Raw genomic sequence first — 22,623 nt, forward strand, 5'->3', positions numbered from 1 at the left:
GAAAAATGTTTTTTTTTTTTTTTTGCAACTGCTTATTTAAAAAAAAAAAAAAACTTAATTTGCATGGAAACTTTTTAGGGATGGTTGGATTTTCACATTTGCCAAGAGGCTGCAAAGACTGACTTCTCAAAAGCTCTACAATATAGAAAGAACTGTTGGTCACACTGAGCAGCTCTTTCAGCCTCAAAGTTGATACTAATTAGATTACAGCAGGCAGCCTAGTCTAGACAGGTGTCCTGCACAATCTCTGCTGTACAGCGGCATCAACCAAATAGATTTATCGCCTTAAAAGAAAAAACAAAAACAATAGCAGTTTACTTATTTGCTGCGGGGCTATGACCTTTATTTGCTCGATGGCTAAACTCAGATAACTGATATTGATGTTAAATACGTTTAGAACATCCAAAAAATTAAGCCAATAACATCCAAATTGGGCAAACAAATTAAAACAACACTCTTCTTTCTCTAGGATTGCATATAGGAGAAGAAGAAGAAGAAGGAAAAGGAAAGGAAGTAAAATGAAGTATTAAGGAAGTGGATGCTGATTTTCGCCTTCCTTAGCCCTGTTTCCTGCCATCTGGATTCCCTTACTATTGTTTCACTAGCACACATCCTGCATCTGCAGCTGGGCTTCTCTTACCAAAAAAAAAAAGAGATAACTATTGACAGCAGACAGAAAAAGCGAGAAAGAGTGAGGAGCATGGATGCAAAGCCAAGCATGAGAGATCATTAAAAAAAAAAAACACTGGGAGAAAAAGTTAAAGACCCACTCTGGTCATCAGTGGTCTTTTAAGTATGATTATGCTGATTTTGCCCAAATCAAAAAACCTATGTCATTTGCTAGGACATAGTTTCAGCAGAGCAGCAGTAGTTTATTAGAAGTTTGCCTGCGAGTTGTGGGTGGGTCAGTTGTTGCGGAGCTATCCCCGCCCCCCTCCCCTCCCTGTTGCTGAGAGCTCGGAGCAGGGAGCTCATGGGCCGCCCAGCTTTTTTTTTAAACATCACAAATAAGCTCTTTCTCCAAACAGCATTTTTGTTGTCTGCTCCTGATTCACAACAATTTAAAATAGGAAATACTCAGAAATTCAATAAAAAAAATAAAATTCAATTTTCAATATATTTATATATGCCATCCATCATCTTACAAAAACATATAAAAAAAACAAAAACACAACTTTCATCCAAGTGGGCCTTTAAAGTTCCAGACATTTACCTTATGAAGGGTAACTGTGTGCTGTTCCCATATGACTGTTTCCTCCATCGCTGCACTCTGCAAGATAGGGAGGATAAATTAATGAAACGCAACAAGTCATAACATCCATTCACACGTACGGAGTTTTTCAAACACCAAAAACAGTTACCGGTATGTCTGTGCCGTAGTCTTTGTCAGGCATTGGTAACTAGTAAATAAAACCCTGAAAGGTCTGAATTGCATATCATTCTATGTAAATATATACATATGAATGCATACTCTCCCACACAAAAGTATGTTAGGGGTATAAAAATTAGATAGGTTACACTTAAGATTGGTCATGTATTGATAAATGGTCATTTAGTTAAAGTGCTTCTCCCCTAACTGAACTGGCAAAAAACTCCTAACAAAGCTAAAAGACATGTGGGCCATGATAAAAGAATATTTTTCAGCGCTGACTATTCTCTTTACAAAAATATAAAAATAATCCATCATTGTGACAGTTTAAAATATAATAGACCACCTGTAAGAAAGCCCTTAGTCAGACAGTGCTTTGTGTGTGCTGTTAATGTGCTAGGCCTATTGCTGATCCTAGTAGTGCAGTCCATACTACTAAGAGGACTGAAGGGCTTGGAGCGCATCAGCAGCAAACAAACACAAGGGGTTAACTGGTGCATATGATAGGGGCCAAGAGATGCAAAGAGCAAAGAGGTTCAGATGGATTTCAGTCATATAAAAGCATCAGTCCAGCACAATCGGAGGACTGTCTTTTTCTAAAGTTTCAGTAGAAGTACAGTGTGAAACTGTATAACTAACATTCTGGTTACATCCAATGCTTGCTACTTTTTTCTTTGTCAAACAACACTTTACATCCAAACTTACTAAGTGCTCCATATTCAGCTTTAAATTACAGCCCTACTCCACTTCTCTTCAGCTGATTAAGCAACACGGCTGTCTGCCTGCAGGGAACGACGGTAAAGCTGTCTGTGGCAGAGTGCTGAGCACACTCCAGCGTGGAAGAGGAAGAGAAAGACATAAACACTGCGGTATGTGGAAGGGTGCTAATTTACTACACCTTCTTTAATCAGCCTTTTAAAATAACACACCATGACATCTGCCCACCCTGTCATTGTGTTAATCTCTCTGCTTCAACCTTTAATCAACACCTAATCCCCCAAACCATCTCACCCATCCGACTCAATTTCACCATGGTCATTAGAGTCATCACCTTCCCATCCTAAATGTATAGTTTAAAAAGATACCCACTCCAGGGGAGCCATTTGATAAAGCGACTGATGTTCACTGACTTTTTTTAACAAAAAGGTTAAAAAAAATAATAATAATACGAAAACAGACAATGCTAAACTTCATATAGGCACAACAGGAAAATACTTTTCCAAGAATTATGTTTTGCATTATTAGGACTAGATTGTGTCTATTTCTCTGAACACTTTCACTTCTGTGAGGTCAAAAAGTCAAGACTCAAACATGGCTGCAGCAACCTGTAAATTTTTAGATTTGTTTTTCATTAGAAACTCATATTCTCCATTTGCAAGTTCAGCATTCATGTGAAAAACAGTGAGATAGCTATGTTAAAGCTAACATGTTAATGTTTAGCATTAGCATGTTTAAGCTCGTGTGCGTAAAAAGGAGCTGTGATTTATGGGCAGGTCACTATTCTTCCTAAAGCCTCAAAATATGCTTTATATTTTTTCTTTTCTTGTCTCCTCAATATGAGCCTGTGACAGACTGGCTATCTAGGAAGGACCACACCCATCCACAGAGAGCCCCCCAACCCCTATGAGCCTGTTTAGGTTCTGGGAGGTGATAATATAACAAACAAAATGGAATCCTGTAAGATCTAAAATATAGATTCTGTAAATTAAAAATGTATACAATCCTTGTCAATCTGTTCTGTGTCATACAACAAAGATTCAACTGGTATTTAAATCTTAAAAACACAGTTAACCTTTTGACCCTTTTTTTTTCCAAGGCTGCTCTAAGAGAGTGTTATTTATGGCCCTAATTGGGGAGGAAAAAAGCATGGGTGCAGCCGTTTTCCACCCTCCTGTCTGCCCCTGCTACCAACACAGCAATGCCACTATTATGTCAGGGGATGTGACCCATTTAACCACGGCTGGCCCCTCAAATTCCCCAATGCTTCCATCCCATAAGTGTTTTGTGATATATTCACCCTACCATTTATCCTTTTATTCACCCAATAGTGCAGCCAGACAGAATGGGGTTACACTATGAGAAACAACAGTGCAGTCTGACCACACGGTCAGGCAGGCAAGTGACTCGTCCTTGAACTATGGATTGGACTGATAAGAGGTAGTTGAGGGGAGAATCTGAGGGGCAACAAAGGCTTGGGAAGCTTACAAAGTTTAAATATACAGGACTCGTGGAAAAAGTATACAAGACAAAAGGACTACAGGTGAAGGACAAAGTCAAATTGATTTTCTTGTAGCCTCACTTTTTTTAAAATCAGCATTTTTTTATGTGAAATATTTAAGGCCTTGCATTAAATGCAAAATGGTACTGCTGTGTATACAAACTGGACAATGAGACACACTGACACTTCCATGCACCACAAGTCATGTTTTCACAAATGGAGACTGTAAGCGAAAAGGAAGTTGTTATGTTACATAGGCGTAACGATTCATTTTAACAACTATTTAATGCATATAGTTTATGGCTAAAGATACATTCCTTATCGATATTGGATCATTTTGAACAATCCTATTCACTGACCCAAACTCGATCCAGGAAATCTTTAACCAAAACTTCAACCAGTGTGACTCAGAGATGAATACCTGGTACTGAACAGTACAGGTAAAGTTTTCCAGATTCCTTGTATTTCTTGCAAGATAATCATGGGTAAATTAAATATGTCAACAAACTAACAAGTAAACAAGAACTACTGGCAAATCCATTCAAATTTTGGTTTCATAAAGTTCAGCCCACTGTTGTTTTTCCACATAAAAATTATATAATTATATAAATGGAACATTATTAGAACTTTTTACCACACTGCATGGTCACATGTCTTTGCAAAATTCAAAGGGATTGAATAGACTGGACTGTAATGATGGCTTGATAATTTTTTGCTGTCATTCTACATTTGTTAACTGCTGGGATGTACATGGTCGTCTTCACACTATAGTAAAATAAACCTACCATGCCTTGATGCAAAGGGAAATTTTCAATATCAATTATAATCAATGTATTCAACTTTGTAACAATTTTATAAAGGTATAGGTTAATTTGAATCGATTAACAATTTGGTACAGACATATCGATCTGGTTGGATTTTAGGAATATAAATCGATTAATCAATTACTCAATACACCCTAATACCCAGTCTTGTAAGAAGTGATGTGTCCATGTTTCCTTCATATGCCTCTAACAATGCCATCTCCTTTAGAGAATTTTATTAACTATGGAAGACAAAACCCACATTAAGCATATTATTTTAGGCATGTTAAAGTATATACCCAAACAAAAACTATTGTCTATTATTAAAGGGGTTATGTCAAGTATTTATGTATTTAAATTTACACTTGACTCTGGATAAAGACTAACTGGTGATAGCGATTATTTCAAAGTTTAATAACCTTAATTCTGATGGACACAAGGTATTGTGATATAGGGTTGGGCGATGTCCCTTAAATTGGCCGTTGACGATGTTTGCTGTCAACCATCGGGATGGACGATGACATCGTCGGGGGAGGGGGGGGGGGGGGGTTGGGGGGTATTTTTAGATTTTTCGTTCTTATATAACTGCTATTCGTTTTTTGCTTTTTTCATTTTATTTCCCAACTAATGACTAATCCGCGATGATCCAGTATAAACTGAGGGAAGTGACTTTAACAAAAAAAGTAACAAACAAAATAGAAAAGAAGTAGTCCGCTCCCGCACTTCACTAGTGAAGTGGACCGGGGGAGCGCGGACTTACAGCTTTGTGTTTGAGGGGAAGGGAGGGGTGCTTTGTTACATGAGCGCTATGTGTGTTCAATTCAATTCAATTCAATTCAATTTTATTTGTATAGCCCAAAATCACAACAACAGTCGTCTCGATGGGCTTCGAAATAAAACATGAAATCAAAAGGATCACGAATACAAAGAGTTCAATAGAAAAATACTAAAATGAACTAACAAACTGACTAAGCTATACTGGCATCCCTGCCCTTAGACCCCCCTTCGCGGTCTGTGTGAGATTTAAGACTGCGATCCGTCCCGCAGCTCTAGGGGTACAAGCAACCGAACTCAGAACCGGGTCTAAAAGTGCGTGTCTGAGCACAGCTCGGATCGTCAGCACACACAGCGGTTTGAGCTTCAAAGCAGAAATGTCGCTCAGTCCTTAGAAAACATTCAAACAATCACGCGGATTTGTGTTTCCAGTCGTGTCCCGACTAATAAAGGCTGATGTTATTCTTACATGTTTACGTGCAGCCAGCAAGCAGCACCACCCAAAGCTAATGTTGTTAGACCGTGTTAGCATACTGCTAATCCTGGCTTCGTTCAGAAAAAACACTGAACACACGGATTAAAATTCAAATGATGAGCGAACAGGTGTTTCATAATAACCGTAACATTATTAAAAGCACGTTTAGAAGATCATCTCGTATTTTACCGAGCTGACATGTCAATGTATATAGCCGCTCGGCGCTGTTTAACATTGTTTTGTATTGAATTGTTACATTCAATAAAGTTTGAAAAAAAAAGCCACTCGGCGGAATCTATATCCTTCCGGTTTTCAAACCCTACTGCGCATGTGCGAATGATTTATTCCGACGGAAAGTGTGACCTTAGTGAACGTTTTTATATTCTGTAAACATTTTTCTGGGCCCATGTACACGGTTGGATTCTAATCCGACCATTGATCCCATCAAGATATTTTGTACATGTAACCGCGGCTTATGGTGTCGACGCGCAACGTGGGGGGGGGCGTGGCATCACGATGGTGGTCTCTCCATCGGGATGTCAGTCACCCATCACGATGGACGATGATATCGTCCATCGGCACAACCCTATTGTGATATTTACATATAAAAAAATGAATTGGATTATGACAATCAAAATCAATCAAACTCTCTCTGGTGTTGTCTTTTTATTCCTTTGTATAGTACTTTGAGACAACCTTGCTTGTGAACTGATGCATAAACTGAATAAAACTGAAATAAGTTGCATGCCATATAGAACTTATATTATTAGTAGACAAAATTAAAACAGCTAAATAGCAGTAATAAATCATTTCAAGAGGCCAGTATTACTGTCAAAAAGGTAAATTAAGTGATATGGAAAGTAGTCATAAAATGAAGAAAATAAATCCATCTATTGGGTAAACTTGATTTAAAACTTGCCTCATTTTAATGCCTGCATTTTAATTTCACTAAATTGCAGAGATAAAAGCAAATTATTTTTCATGGCGACTGGGTGATATTGAATGATAAATCAAAAGAAAAAAAACACATTTTCATACTTTTTTATACATAAAAGAACAAAAAGGGAAACAAAAAAAAGTACTTAAAAATGATCCAGTCACTTCAGTAAAAAATCTAATATATTCCTTTAAAATAGCTGTTACTGCATAAAAGAGAAAAAGTAACCAGAAAACTTTTACATTACTATAAATTACATGGAAAAATCGAGCTAAAACTACACTAAATAAATGTACTAATTAGGCTATTTTAAATATCATTTGTAAAGAAATTTTAAATTGATATCTTGACTTTTTTTGTTTAAAGTAAAAAAAATAAATGAAAATCTCTGCATGTGAATGGTAGAATAACAAGCAGCACTATTTTCTCTTATACTTTCTAGAGTCAAACACTGGCAAAAAACACTGGTGAAAACAAAGGGTGACGTTTATCTCTGAAGTCACAGAGTTAAGTGAAACAATGCCGCACTTGATGTTGCACAAACTGACAGCAGCCTAGTGTATTTATACATGCATATTAGTCAGGCTTGAGCTCTGGCCAGCAAGGCCCAAGGCAGGGAAACAAAGAGCAGCCATACACATATGTACTTGTCTGCACAGAGAGAAACACACACACTCTCACACACATATACACATTATGTTCTAACTACAGAGACTCTTTGTTCAAGTTACAGGCAGTCTCGCCTGCCCCACCATTTTACGCAGACCAGTAGAGATGTTAACAGTTCACTCAAACTCTTCAAAGGCAGAAACTAATATAGCGCCAATTGCACATGGGGACCTGACTAGACTGAAACTAATGACGAAATGACCAATGAGAATCTACTAAAGACATGTATCATAATTAGGTTTAAAGCAGCAAAGTCTTCACACAAGCATTGAATATTCATGTGTAGTCAGTACAAGGCTTCACAGCCTGTTAATGTAATACATTAACTCACAGAGGTTATTAACCTGAAGCCACTAATGAACACCAAAGAAATAAACACTATTGGAAAAAGTGATTTGTTGTCATTGATAATAATATTGACAACAGCAATGTTCCAAAATTTCTTTGTTGATGGATTTAAGCTTGTTGTATAAAGACCATTCAAACAAGTGAGCTAAAGTTCAATTGTTTCCTCTGCTTCATGTTCTTATAAAATGTTTATACAGCGCTTCACTCTGGTTCATAAATAAGGGGGTAATTTTAACTTATATTTGATTGCAAGAATCCGCCAAAAAATAAATAAATAATGGGAGGTGGAACAACAGGTCATCTTGTTACATGATGTGAAAATCAGGAGCTGGTTGAAAAGAAGGCAACAACTTCAATATCAGATCAAACCACTGTTAGAAGACCCAATACTCAACGCTTCTCTAGCTTCATTTTAACTGAACCAAAGGAATGTTTCTTACAGTGGGTGCATCAAATATTCAGTGGAAAACACTCTTTTGGTGAAAACACCCAAGATGTGGGAAAGGTCAAGACAAAAAAAAAAAGAGCAGGTCAGTGCTGACCTTTATGTCACAGAGACAGAACAATTCCTTCCCCATGTCGAGTTTTTTGGAGGAATAGAAAGAAACAATGACTTTGAGCCTATATTCAGCAAGTGTGTCTTGGTAAGGGCAAGCATAAGCCCAAATCCTGAGAAGGCTTTAGGTCACTGTGTCTGGTTTTCTCCGATAGCCTGAGGCAGGAAGTGAGCAAGAGAAGCCATGACATCCACAGGAAAACACTCCACTTCCTGCTAACAGGAAATAGCTCTAGTTTCCAGAGAAATCCCGACACAAAATACCAAAATCTAGTCCTAATTTAGCCCCCCCCCCCAATCCTATAACCTCTAAACCAATAACTCTCGGGATCTTAAAGTTACTGTAAGAAAGTAAACAGTCACAGTCTCAGCTGTCATCAACACTGTAGATCTCATTGTATGTTAGATAAAGATCAATTTTGCAGAGTCTTTCATTAACATTTGTCAATGTCTTCTTATTCTGTTTTAGAGTTTTCACATACTTACCTTTACATTCATAAAATTTTCTATATAAATAGCATTTTCCAAAAAAGGTAATTTTTAATATAACCTGTTCACACGTTGTGCCAACACTAATATCGCTACTATGTGTTTTTGAATGTATTCAAATAGGCAATGGCCGATAGTTTTAAAATGCAGCACAATCTTTGCCTTTGACATGTCTTATAAAGCAAGGGTGCAGTTGGTGTTACATGTGACTAACATGTCATTTAAAAAAAAATTTACATGCAGAGAACATAGTGAGAGCTTACGTTTACTTGGTTTTAGGATTGAGCATTTTTTGGAGGTACACGCACGGATCCAGCCATTAGACAACTCCCGACAACAATGAAGAGCCTCAGTCATCAGTGATGGAATGATGTGCTGACATGTTCAAATATGCTTCAATTAATTAGTTTTGAAATGAGGACTTTAAACGACACAACCATCTACTAGGAACCTCTAAAACATGCACTCAAGCACACCTGTGACAAAGGTTATTCATCAAAAAGTCGCTGCTATAAGTAGAGCTGTGACGGTGTGGGATTTTTGACCACCGTGGTGATGAACCAGCAGGGGGCGCGGTGTCGCGGTTAACCACACCCCCACCCACCCCCCGCCAAAAATCCCCAGGCGGCTGCTCCGCCTTTATTTATACAGACACATAACTTTGCGCTGCACAAAATGGTTCCCAAACAAAACATGTAGTGATATTTATCGCACCCTAACAGTGACCACTCATGTTTGGTGTTACAGAGTGAAGGAGAACAGTAATAAAAGGTTTCCCCCAGAATAACACTGACTGATTCTGTATTAAACCGCTCTGGAGTAGAGCTGTGACGGTGTGGGATTTTTGATCACCGCTGTGATGTAGCAACAAAAGCCGCGGTGTCTGGACTTTTGCGACCCCCCCCCCAACACAAAATCCTCCGGCGCTCGCAGCTTGTAATGAAAATGAATACAATAGAAAATAATAATTACAACGCAGTAAATTTGTCATATTTCCTCGGGAGACGGAAACTTCTGTGTTAGAATGAGGATGTGTATGTGCTGAAACCACGGCATGTGTGTAAGAAGAGGGAGCGCGTGCAGCGCAAGAGGGAGAGAGGCGCAGCACAGGGAGTGAAGGAGAACAGTAATAAAAGGTTTCCCCCAGAAACCCTTGAAGTCTGAACACAGGAAAAGTAAAATTATCAGCAATGATGAGGTCATCACCGCGTTGATGTGTTGATGCGGTTATTGTCACACCCCTAGCTGCAATGCCGACAATCAGAATAAAAAAGGAGGACATGTAATATAGTTTTTGATTTAAAATGTTAATCTAAAATATGCCTCCCTCTAAAGTGCATTGTTTCAAAAAGCAATCATTCTTTGAAGTTCAAAAAGCGTCAGAAATCGTCTGGGTTAATCTGGTGACCACTTACTCAAAAAAAGAAAAAAAATTCAAATCCATTATTCTCAAATTTTTACATTTAAAAAAAAACCAATCTCCTAACAGTAGCAGTTTTATTAAATGACTCTACATTATAAACATACATAAACATATAAAAATGTTTACATATATACATATATTTAAATACAATATAATGTATTTCTCAAAAAAGTCGAGTAAAACCTTACCTGAGGCTATAGGTTAGATGCTGGTTCTTTTTTTTTTTTTACTAACCAAACATAGTCAGGTTTAAATACTATGTGTAGTCAGTGAGCTGTTCACTTATATGCACAAACCCCCAGCTAGATCAAGCTAACATTGTGCTTGTAGTTTATCCAGCAGCAAAGTCATCCTAGCTCAACCACACTAATTGTCCTATGCCTAGAGAGACAGGAAGTGTTGAGGTCACAGAGGAGAATACTTACTTGTAGTGAAACTCTGATTTTTGCTTTTTTTTTTTTTACCCAGCATCTGTCCCATTGCTTTAGTTGAGATAAAGGGTTTCTCACTAAATATCCAAACAAACAATAATTCCCTTAAAGAAGCTGATTCAATTTTCCAAAACCTTCCCAGACAATCAAAAAAACATGCATTGATCTAATACGACAAACTTCTTACTATGATTGCATGAGTCATCTCCTTCCAACTGCCTGTCTAATTCACTATCATTTCCTTAAAGGCTGCAATTTCTATCTACTTTTGTTCTGCTGAGGTGTGTGACCTGTAGAAGCCACACAACACAACGTCTTTCACAGAGCAAATGGGCAAACCTGAATCATACAACACTGACTCAAGAGGTCATGGATTTAAGGACTGAAAAGCATTTCCAAAAGATATTCAACAAAAAGTTGCTGCTGCAATGCCGACAATCAGAATAAAAAAGGAAGACATGTAATCTAGTTTTTGATAACCATTTCCAAACATGGAAAGATGCGCAACCTGACTAAGACTTGTGCTGTGTGTCTGCCTAAATAGTTCTATGAGAGATGCATCAAAAATCCTAAAACAAAGCAAAAGAAAACTAGGCTCTCAAAGAAAGATAAATACCCATAGGAAAAGGTACCAACAGCTGAGCATAGTTTGTCTTTTTTGTGTTTAACAGCTTTGTTCAGCTGTATCTTGAACCAATAGCAGGGGAGGTCATAAACAAATTAAAAGCTCAATATATCAAATTCTCATTTAAAATCTTTGCTTAATAACAGTTAACAAGGTTAAGGAAATTTAACTTCCACACCTAGAAACTTAATGACCTTGACCTACAACTTTACTGGCTCTCAGATTTTCCACTTTAGGGTGAACCGAAACAAAAAGCTAAGTTATGTTTTTCTAGTTACCTTGAACACTCAAATTCTTGTCAAATCTCAAGGAAAACAATGACATTGGAATCCACAGTCGTGAGCTCTCATTTGTTTGCATGTTAGTCACACGAAATTTTATAGAATAAAAACATCTAAATAGTAGACAGATAAAAAGAAGAGAAGACACAGAAGACAGCTTCAAAAAACTTTTAGTACGTATCAAAATGTAATACTGTACTAAAATTAATATTTGAAAACGAATATTGAGGCACTTCAATCAGAGCCTAATAAGTATTTCACTAGAACCCAATACTTGGGTTTTGAAGCTTACACGCACCCCAATGGAATCACGTACCAAAGGGATATACTATATTTATCTAAAATTAGAAGTTGTATCCTTTATTTTGCTTTTCGTGTGTGATTCAACAAAGCCTATAGGTATGTGATGTAATAAAAACATTATTTTTCATGATTGAAAAACATACACAAATGTTGGTAAACAGAAATGCTTTGGGAGGAGATAGCTTCATGAACAACTACTGGATCTAATCTCAATTATCAGCCGTCCCTGGCTCATCACATTCCTGTTTACTTACTGCCAACAGAGGCTGTAAGTCAATACACAGTAAATCGGTCCATTTTCAAGTTTGTATCCAACTGTAACATCTGATTGATTTTATGAATAAGTATACAATCTCACATACATACCATAAAATAATATATATGGCCCCACATTCATACAGAAACAGATATGTATATACACCTATTTTTACTACATGTGTGGTTCCCTAACTGGCAGGATGCTAATAAGTTTCTTATTTCGCATCAAGTGTAAATAATTATAACAAACAATTAATGCTATTTTGCAAACACAAAAAATACTTGGAATATAAATCATACTAAGATGGAAAATCATTGACACAAAATGTCAGCTGCACAGGTTGACACCAGGCAAGATGGCGCCTGTGATCGGCAATGCCTCTGCTCGTCTCATGTTATGTAGAGTGATAGTGATTGTTTTTACTATGTATGTGATCATGTCAGCCCGATTAACAAACGGATATGTTGCTGCTTTGCGGACCTATGGCCGGGACTTTCTCCTTCAAATCAAAGAGCAAATGGAGTCTGTCTTTGAAACATGGGACAGCTACAAGCAAACATTTCCTCCACCATTTATTTGTGCGGCTGGCCTGTCAGATGTACTATATCTGCCTCGACCTCCAAGGAAAAGGAGGAAGCAGAGGAAAAGAGGTCTTAGGGCTGGACTCCAGGTAAAGTGCAGACGAGCCTTACACTTGGAATTCACCGGCCCGGATCTGCGTTATGGGAAACGCGCAAGATGCCTGCGTCCGATTCCTCTTCAGGAGGCCTGCAGCGGCACAGCCTCGCCGCCGACATCGCCTGCTCGGATTACGTCGGCTACTGTCCTGGAGCCCCAACAATGCTGGCATTCTCACCACCGGATTACTGTACCGTCCCTCACTTCCGTGTTTTCACCGGTATATACTCAGCTTCCATCGCAGCGGACATCCGACTGGAAGTCACGTGACCGCTGGACTTGTCTGCTACCAATCCCGGTGCACCCCGCTGCCGCTTCGATAGTGACGTCACCACCAACAATACAACTTGGCTTGCTGAACACTCGCTCTATTGCCAACAAATCCTTCTCATTGACTGATCTCTTTTCAAGACAAAACCTTGATTTTATGTTTCTGACTGAGACTTGGCAAAAAGAGGAAGAGTTTATTCATTTAAACGAACTCTGTTTGGAGGGCTGTTCAGTCATCGGGAAGCCCCGCCCCTCTCGCCGTGGTGGGGGTGTGGCAGTTGTGTATAAGGACAACTACACATGCAAAGACATGAACACCCAAACGTTCTCATCTTTTGAATCTCTGTCATTCAAAGTTGATACGTCAGATCCATTTTATTGTGTTTTAGTTTACCGCCCCCCGGGTCCTGCTGCTCCCTTTTTACATGATTTTAGTGACTTTCTGTCTTCCATCATAAAACTGGAAAGGGTTTTAATACTAGGGGATTTTAACCTTCATATAAATGATTGTTCATCCTGTCCAGCAATGGAATTTTTATTTTTGACTGAAACCTTTAATTTTGAGCAACATGTCTCTGACCCCACCCATCAAAAGGGCAACACTTTGGACTTAGTTTTTTCTCTTGGCCTGAGCATTACTAATCTTTATGTGGAGGATGTACATATGAGTGATCATAGTGGTGTCTTCTTTGAGCTAAACGTCACTCCTGAACCTGTTTCCTCATGCATACTGTCTCAAAGGCGCATCATCACCGCCAACACTGATGGACGTTTTTCAGCGCTGTTTGACCCCCACTTATTTAAGGAATGTTCTGATGTTAACAATCTGATTGACCGTTTTAGTGATCACTGTGTCACAATCCTGGATCAGGTGGCTCCTGTCAAATCCAATTTATCAAAGAAAAAAGTGTGTCCCTGGATAAATGAAGCCATCCAAAATTTAAAGAGACAGTGTCGTCAAACTGAGCGTCTTTTAAAATCCACCAATCTCATGGTCCACAGACTGCATCTTAGGGATCTCGTGTCCTCATACAACGAGATGGTGAAAGATGCCAGATCTAACTACTTTCGCCAGCTAATATCCTCAAATAAGAAGAGCCCAAAAGTTTTGTTTGACACGATAAATTCTATTGTTGGTCCTGCAGCCCCAGTACCCCCCGTGTTCTGCAAAGCCGACTCCAATGAATTTCTCAAGTTCTTTGCAAATAAGACTAAGAAGATCAAAGAGCAGCTCCCACCTCCTTGTTGTGATGATGGTGTTGTGGTGGAGCCTGTTTCCCACAAATGGTCTACTTTTAGGCCTGTCACTCTGGAGGACATATCTGCTCTGTTGACCAAGTTGAAACCTTCTACTTGTCCATCTGATGTCATTCCTTCCAAACTCTTCTTAAAGGTGTTTGAGACCATCGGCCAAAGTGTCACTGAAATGATCAACCTTTCACTTTCCACTGGTGTTTTTCCAAACGCATTCAAACATGCCATAGTGGAGCCTCTGCTGAAAAAGTCTAATCTGGACCCATCAGTCTTCCAGAATTATAGACCCATCTCAAAGCTTCCATTTATCTCAAAGATTCTGGAAAAGGTGGTAGCTGAACAATTGTCAGAGTTCTTGGATAAAAGGAGCATCTATGACACTTTTCAGTCAGGTTTTCGTAAACATCACTCCACAGAGACAGCCCTGCTGAAGGTGTCCAGTGATATTTTGATGTCTGCTGATTCTGGTAGACACACGGTCCTTGTCTTACTAGATCTTTCATCAGCCTTTGACACGGTTGACCACCAGATCTTATTGGACAGATTGAGGGACCTGATTGGTTTGTCAGGGTCAGTTCTCCACTGGTTTTCCTCTTACTTATCCGGTCGGAATTTCAGTGTCATGGCCAACCACAAAATGTCTCAGTCAGTAGACTTACTGTGTGGGGTTCCCCAGGGCTCTGTTCTAGGCCCTGTTCTGTTTCTCCTATACATGATCCCTCTTGGAAAGATCATTCAGGATTTCAGTGATGTTTCCTACCATCTCTTTGCTGATGATATCCAGCTATATTGCTCTTTTAAGCCCTCCGAGACACACAAGCTGGATTCTCTGATGAACTGCTTGATGCAGATAAAACAATGGCTCTGTAAAAACTCTCTGCAACTAAACTCAGAGAAAACAGAAACCTTAGTTGTTGCCCCTGATGATGCTATACCAGGGATTAAGCAGCACTTGGGTTCTCTTGGCCAGGATGTCAAACCCAGCCTTAGAAATTTGGGTGTCATTTTTGACAAAGATATGTCGCTGGAGCAGCACTCCAAGCAGTTGATCAGGAACTGTTTCTTCCAGTTGAGGAACATTTCTAAGCTACGGAAGATGGTGTCATATGAAGATCTAGAACTTCTTATTCATGCCTTTGTTTCTACACGGCTAGACTACTGTAACAGTCTGTTTTCCTGTCTGAATAAGAAGGAGCTGTCTCGCCTGCAGCTGATCCAGAACTCTGCTGCGAGGATCTTGACTCGCACCAAGAGAAGAGATCACATCTCCCCGATCCTCAAAGCTCTTCATTGGCTCCCGGTTGCTTACCGCTACCAATACAAAATTCTAGTTTTGACTTTTAGGGCCCTTCATTCCCAAGCTCCTCCATATGTTTGTGATCTGATCGCCCCTTACAGACCATCTCGTGCACTGAGGTCTGCGGATCAGAACCTGTTGATGGTCCCTCGCACACGGTTCCGAACTAGAGGAGACAGATCCTTCCAGGCTGTTGCTCCCAAACTCTGGAATGAACTTCCATTGTCGCTACGTTCCCTGGACTCTGTGAATTCTTTTAAAAGTCAACTAAAAACTTTTTATTTTTGCAAAGCATTTTAACTGAAACTACTTTTATTGGGCTTGAGATGATTGTTTTACATAGTTTATGCTTTTTATATTTTATGTTTTTATGTTTTTATATGTGTATGTATACATATTTTAACCTGTGAAGCACCTTGTGACCTTTGTCTGCGAAAGGTGCTATACAAATAAATTTACTACTACTTACTACTACTACTATTGTTTTCTTTATATAATATTGTTTTTTATTTTTTTGAAGAACAGCTCTAGTTTAAACTATGGTATGTCATTTTATTTTGCACTGAATATCTTTCATTGCCATGTTAAAAATGATCACCTTGACAATGTACTATAACCATTATGATACTTCCCAGTTAAAACATTTCTGGTATTTCATTTTAACCTGTATTGTTAAAAAACACTTCTTGCTAAGTCTTTCTCCTTTTATCCAACTTATGATTAAAATTGATATTGAACATTTTTAGGAATTTACTCTGACTGTTCTAAGAAAAATAATAATAATGTTGTAGACTAATCAAAAAAAGGTTTAAATAAAATTATCCCTGGGACAGCTTCCTGGTGGACATATGGATTCACACTCCAATGTCATAGAGAGGGAAAAGTTTAGGATTGAAACAGATTTATTTCATTAGTTTGTTTGAATACTTATAATAAATAAATAATCTGAAAAAATGTAGAGGAAACAAAACAGTGTACTGTACTAGTAAGTAAAATACAACTGTTCCAGGGTGACGTATACAAAAGAAGATTGCATCCCCCTTTCCTATCACATATCTGCACTAAAAGACAACAATACAATAGTGTGCGCCCTAAATACACAATGTAATTTGTGTTTTTGACTTTGTAAAGTTCACGCTGGTCAGTTGAAGAACCATAAATAGACACAAACATACAAATCAGCTTTGCTTTTTATCTGCAGAAACAAACCATGCGTCCTCCAACTTAGAATGATGACCAAACCCAACACTAAAGACAAATACAGCCAATGACTTTTCAGACTAACGCCACTCCCACCTTCTCCCACTTTTCCACACACATGGTACAGGAATGTGCAGATAAGCAGACACAGCCCACCTCCTTGTATCTCTTTTCAAACAAATCATCCTGTTTGTGCCACAATATCCTTCTCTGTTTTGCTTGTCCATCTTGCTTCATTGGTTGTACAGGAATAACTTCCTTTTTACAACAATGGCATTTCTTAGTTGAGCTTTGAATTTCAATTTGTTTTGTTTAACCCATACAAGTTACTCTCTAGTCAATTGTAAATTTATCATGAAATGAGTTGTAACAAAGCCTTTCTGGAAACTTTACAAAGTACAGTTTAAGACAACAACAAGGCTTAAACAATAAACCAGCAATAAAACTTAGTGTGGACTTGAAGTTTTTTTATCAGTCACCTTAAGTGAATACTATACTATATTTGACTATAGAATCTTATTGTAAGTTGCATTTTCACACCATTGTTCTGGTCAAATGTAACAGGTAAAGACAAAACAATCATCAAAAACCCAAAATGTACAGCAGCCTGTTAAACACCATTTCAACTACAGTCATTTTTTTCACTGGACATGGTCTCAAAGAAGTAAGAGCCAACTGATTTTTTTTATCTATGGTCCACTGGCTTTCAGTTGAGTGAGCTAACCCTAAATTTACCTGCCATTGAGGACAGGGTAAGTAGTTCACATGTCCTTAATAACTGCCACACAACCAAGGGGCTGGTAAATGTGTTTTACTAAAAGAATTATAGAATGATCCATTTTATTTATTACATAGAGAATCTCTCAATTTACTTCAGGTATCTCCCTAGAGGCAAGTACAATTTTTCAGAATGGTAAAGGATTCAAATCAATGTCTGAGTCAGCACGTATATTTACCGGTAACTATTCTTCTTCGAAAACCCTTAGCATAAAGGCCAAGCATGAAATGTAGATTGTTTATAAACTCAAGGAGAGCTTGATGTTTTAAAGACAATGTCTTTGGTCTTTTTCAGTAAAGTTTTCATATTTCTTCAAAGAAATATTGAATGTCCATAAAGGGTTAGCTTTAAAGCTTTTATTTTGAAAATTTAAGGTCTTTAGGCCAAGAGAGTCACAGTTTTCCCAGAGTGATATTCCACTGGGGCAGAGTATAATCAGACGTCTGCAGCCTCCATGAAATTACAGTGTGTGATTTTTAATTGGCAATTTTGGAGAATTTGAGAAACAGTGAAAGTGCAGATGCGTTAACACGCAAGGGTCAACTGTTTGGAAACTTACAAGAGGAAGAAGGAGAAATGAAGTGACCAAGCTTCAACAATATAGAACTGTTAAAGAGGAAATAAAAAGTAAGAAACTAAAGTACAGTTGGTTTTGACAGCTGATATCTAAAGACATGCAGCGTTTTATGTATTTTCTACTCTACGCAATGCAAAAAAAGAAAAAGGTTTATTAATACAATCATGAACCAATGCAGTAAGCTTTAGCTTAAAGTGATGCAAAAGGAAAAAGTCATTTTCTCATATTTAAAAGATAAAAGGAGAAATTTGGAATAAACTATTGGTTCAACAGTCAAATAATATGAGTGAAAAGATTTGGCTTTAACAAGTATAAAACATCTGAATATCTAATTTTGTTTGATAAGTAACATGAAAATGTATATGAAAACTTCAGTTATTGACAATGAAACAGAAGACAAATAACCTTTGTAAAGTTTAAATAATTTGGAATATTTATGCCTTAATTATCCATTCTAATTTGAGAATAACAAGGATTTAAATGAACAGAGGACCTCATCACACTGTCTTCTAGTTGGCTCTTGTTTGCCTTTCCCCATGTTAGACAATCAAATTGAGTGCAAGCAAAAAAAAAAGCTTCTTTTTCTCTAAAACAACACCAACAATACAATACAACATTTTGGAGATCACTGTTGCATTTGAATGCAACCAGAACTGTAAGCTGGGATACTTTTTCTAAAACGGACCAAAAAAAAAGAAAACAACAACAACATAACATTTGAATTTGTGTTACACAGTGCTCATGTTACACAACACTGAGCCACAACTCAGAGACTGCAGATTCAAATGGTGCCATAAAACATGAGGCCAAGCCCACTCAATAGCATTCCAAAGCCTTCCAAGGACTTTGCTACAATAGGAATGTTGTGGGTTAGAATCTATAGAGAAATAATGAGTAAATGTTAGAAACGCATCCATTTTCCCACTACTTAACCACCAACATCATTACTATTCCAAACTGGGGTGAGATGCATTCAGGGCTCTAGAGTGCGACTGGATTTTTCAATGGTGCGCCTTAAAAACAAAAACAAATCAATAGTCGCTCCTATGCGCTCAGCCATTCTTAGAAGAAGAAAAAAAGAGAAAAAGAAAAATCAGAAACATTTTCTAAGTGACTCAGAAAGTCTCATTCCTGTGTGTGTGCAGGTGTATCACCTTGTAAAGGAATGATTGTTTTTGTTAATGAGAATGTACATCTGAGTCGTTCAGTTTTGGTCCATGCGCATGCACCCTGTGCACACGGCCCGTTGCTGGCAGCAGTTGGAGCGGCGAAAAAAAAGTCTGTTAAAACCCTTAAACTCTGGAGCTTTAGCTCTACAGTTTGCATTCATTCAACTACTATAACCTTTCAACCGTTCGCGCAATTAACGTGATTTTCAGCGTATTCTGAAGTGAAAAAAAGCAGCCCTGAGCTGATATGCAGCACTGCGCAGTGGTGAAGTGTTTACGTAATCAATGTTTATCAGTGGATATCAGTGGATGCCGTCAGAACCAGCTGATTCATGGGGATTGTGTGAACCGTTGATTTACGGGATGTCAAAAAGAACCCTGTGTTGTTTAGGTGTCACTGTGACATCATTGCTGTTAAAGGATTAACTACAGTGGCCCTGAAGTTCAAATCACATCAACTAATCACTCAACGCTAAAACATAAACAACACAATAACAATTAAAAAGCAAAACAAATAACAAAAACAGCAAGTTTTAGAAATAAAAATAAACAATTCTGAAACTATAACTAATTTCAAAATAAGTTAAAATTAAAATGAGAATGAAACTTTTCATAAAACAAAATAACTTCCATGAAATTAAATGTAATAAAAATGAAGTAAAGAAGAAAATGGAAACATCGCTGATTGAAGGATGATGTTTGTCCATTATTTTGGCACACAGTTATTTGGGATGAAGTACCTTAATATAAAAACATGAAAGTTATTGCAGACCCAAACATACATTAACTGTTCCTATCAAAGAATATTTTAATTCAGGACATACCTATAAAGTGATTCCACCCTGTACTAACCACTAAACTTTCAGCTCAGTGAAACACTTTATAATTTGATCTATTTTGATCTTTCCTTATGATTATTCCTTTTTAGGCTAAATCAAAAAAATGTGTGGTTTTCTAGGACATTGTTTCTGCATAGCAGCATGAGCTCATTAGAAATTGCCTCTGAGTTGTGGGCAGGACTGTTGGCGTGGAAGTAACTCTCTGCTGATATCCAACAAAATCTTTCCTATACTCTCTTCCGCTATCTTACAGCCCCTCACAACCCCAACCTAACATAAGAGGTGCAACAAAACGGCAAGCAATATAGGAATTATCCAGCCGTACAGTTTTAATCCAGATACCAGCTCAGACAAGGAAACTAAGACGTACATTAGCTGCATTTACATGGACAAAAGTAATTGGAATGAATGCCTGATAGGAAGAAAAATGCTTCATGTAAACACGCCGTTCGGAATAGTCTGCCCTGATCAGACTTGTTCCGATCAAAATTTCTTTCCGATTGAGATAGGTGGGTTATGCCGACTGTTAATCCGATCGTTGTTCATGTAAACAGTTCATCCCGATCGTGTTTCACTACTGCTCTGGTTTAAAGTCATGCATAGACGGATGTTTTGCTCCAAAGAAGGCTTTGGAGCTCAAACAGGACCGACCGGCTGCTCCGCGGACACCTCTGTGCTCCGCCCTCGCCCCGCAGGCTCCTTGCCTCTCCCTTCCGATCTTCTGCGGCACCCCTCGCGAGGGGAGTGCCGGGGAAGAGCGTTTCGTGCCCCCTGACGTCCGGACCCTGTGCGGTCCGGGCGCGGCTGCCGGTGGACGGAGCGAACCGTGTCTCTGAGCAGAGCAGACGGACTTATAGCTTTGTGTTTGAGGAGAAGGGAAGATGCTTTGTTACGTGTGGGAGACTTCGGACTGCCATCCGTCCCGCAGCTCTATGTGAACGAGCAGACGAATTCAGGAGAACATGTCTCCAGTCTCCTAGCAGAGCTCACACAGCGGCTTTGGGGTGGTGTGTGAGCTTTTCAAAGCAGAAATGTTGCTCAGTCCTTAAAAACCGTTCAAACTATCACGTGGATTTGTGTTTCCAGTCGTGTCCCGGCAAAATAAACGCTGTTGTTATTCCCACATATTTACGTGCAGCAAAGATGCAGATTGCGGCAATTCCCGCATCGATTTAATGTTCATCAAACTTAGGCTAAATGTTGTCGTTAGCCCCTGTTAGCCTTCTCCTAACCCTTCGTCCAGCTTCATTCTGCCACAAAAAAGCACCAACCACACAGATTAAAAATAAAATGATGAGCGAACAGACGCTTCCTAATAACAAAAACATTAACAAAAGCACGTTTAGAAGATCATCTCGTATATTACAGCGCTGCTACATACTGTATATGCATGTGGCAGCACAGCTTGTTTACAGCGGGACTGGTTTCCTCTTCCGGTATTTTAAACAGAACTGCGCATGTGCAAATGATTTATTCCGACCGAAAGTGCTGCTCATGTAAACGTTTGTTCTAATCGGAAAAAGTTTTTCAGGGCCCATGTACACGGTTGAATTGTAATCCGACAAGATCTGTTGCACATGTAACCGCGGCTAGTGATTTATTTGTCTGCAGGTGGATGCATCAGAATGAAGACTTTGGTCCACCCATTTTACTTGCTGTGTCACAAATTTGAGGTTTTTCAAATGGCACATTTTTATTTGCTCCTATTTGAATAAAGAAGTGTTCAGAAATGCGGTTTTAATCTTCAATGCTTTCTTATTTGTCCTCTATAATAAGAAAAATGCTACAAGTGCATGTTAGAAACACCAAAAGTATGAATTTCATTGGGGTGGGACTTTAAACACCAACTTTTTCATGTAATTTATCATATTGTAAAATTGTGTTCCAAACAAAGGGATTTAAGTACCCATCTTTATATACCAGATTGTATGTTAATCATTTTAAAATCTTACTGCCGATACTGACAGCAATTAAAAAGGAAAGTGACCATGTAAAACTGGTGAGTTAAATGCAATGTTTTTGAGAAGGTGGGTGCACCCAACTTTCATGCTAATGCACCTAAAAATGAAAAGAATAAAGTTAGGCGCACCAGTGCCACTAGTGCAAAAACTTAGTCTATAGCCATGGATATTGTAGTACATAGGTTGGTGTGTGTGTTTTAAACAAAACGTATATTTGAAAATTAGCTTAAATGAATTGTGTCCCCAGCTGTTCCACATATTTTAGTGCAACTAATGACTCAACTTAAATGTTTTAAAAACAGCTGCAACATTTAATTAAAAGTCTTATATAGACCAAAATAAAGTTTCCGTTTTTTAAGTGGTTCTGAGAAAACGTTTGCATTTTTAAGTTGCTCCTAAAATCAAATCAAAGTTCTGTTCACCAAGATGCAACAAAATGCACAGTGAAACCCAGGTCCCTGTCAACAATGGCTTATGGGCTATAATGCTGTTAAGGACAGTAATTGCTGGCGTAAGTTCAACTTTCACAAACTGATCCTCTGATGACCTTAAGCAGGCAGTTTTGACTTTGATTGGGCAATTATTCATAGACAAACCTTTCTGATACGATACCAATAAAATTTTCTCTAATTTTCTTAAC

At 38.3% G+C, this 22,623-nt stretch overlaps 1 protein-coding gene across 40 annotated transcripts in view; it reads right to left on the minus strand.

The window, feature by feature from the left end:
* Nucleotides 1–22,623, minus strand: part of tjp1a (tight junction protein 1a) — a 111,036-nt gene that overhangs the window by 27,497 nt on the left and 60,916 nt on the right. For all 40 annotated transcript variants that reach the window (XM_020713625.3, XM_078944425.1, XM_020713620.3 and 37 more), the window contains one exon: nt 1,214–1,270. In XM_020713625.3, coding sequence (XP_020569284.1) covers nt 1,214–1,270 — 57 coding nt within the window. The remainder of the gene's footprint in view (nt 1–1,213; nt 1,271–22,623) is intronic.

This window comes from Oryzias latipes, chromosome 3 (assembly GCF_053564925.1).
Source record: "Oryzias latipes strain Hd-rR chromosome 3, Olatipes_Hd-rR_3.1".
NCBI lineage: Eukaryota > Metazoa > Chordata > Actinopteri > Beloniformes > Adrianichthyidae > Oryzias > Oryzias latipes.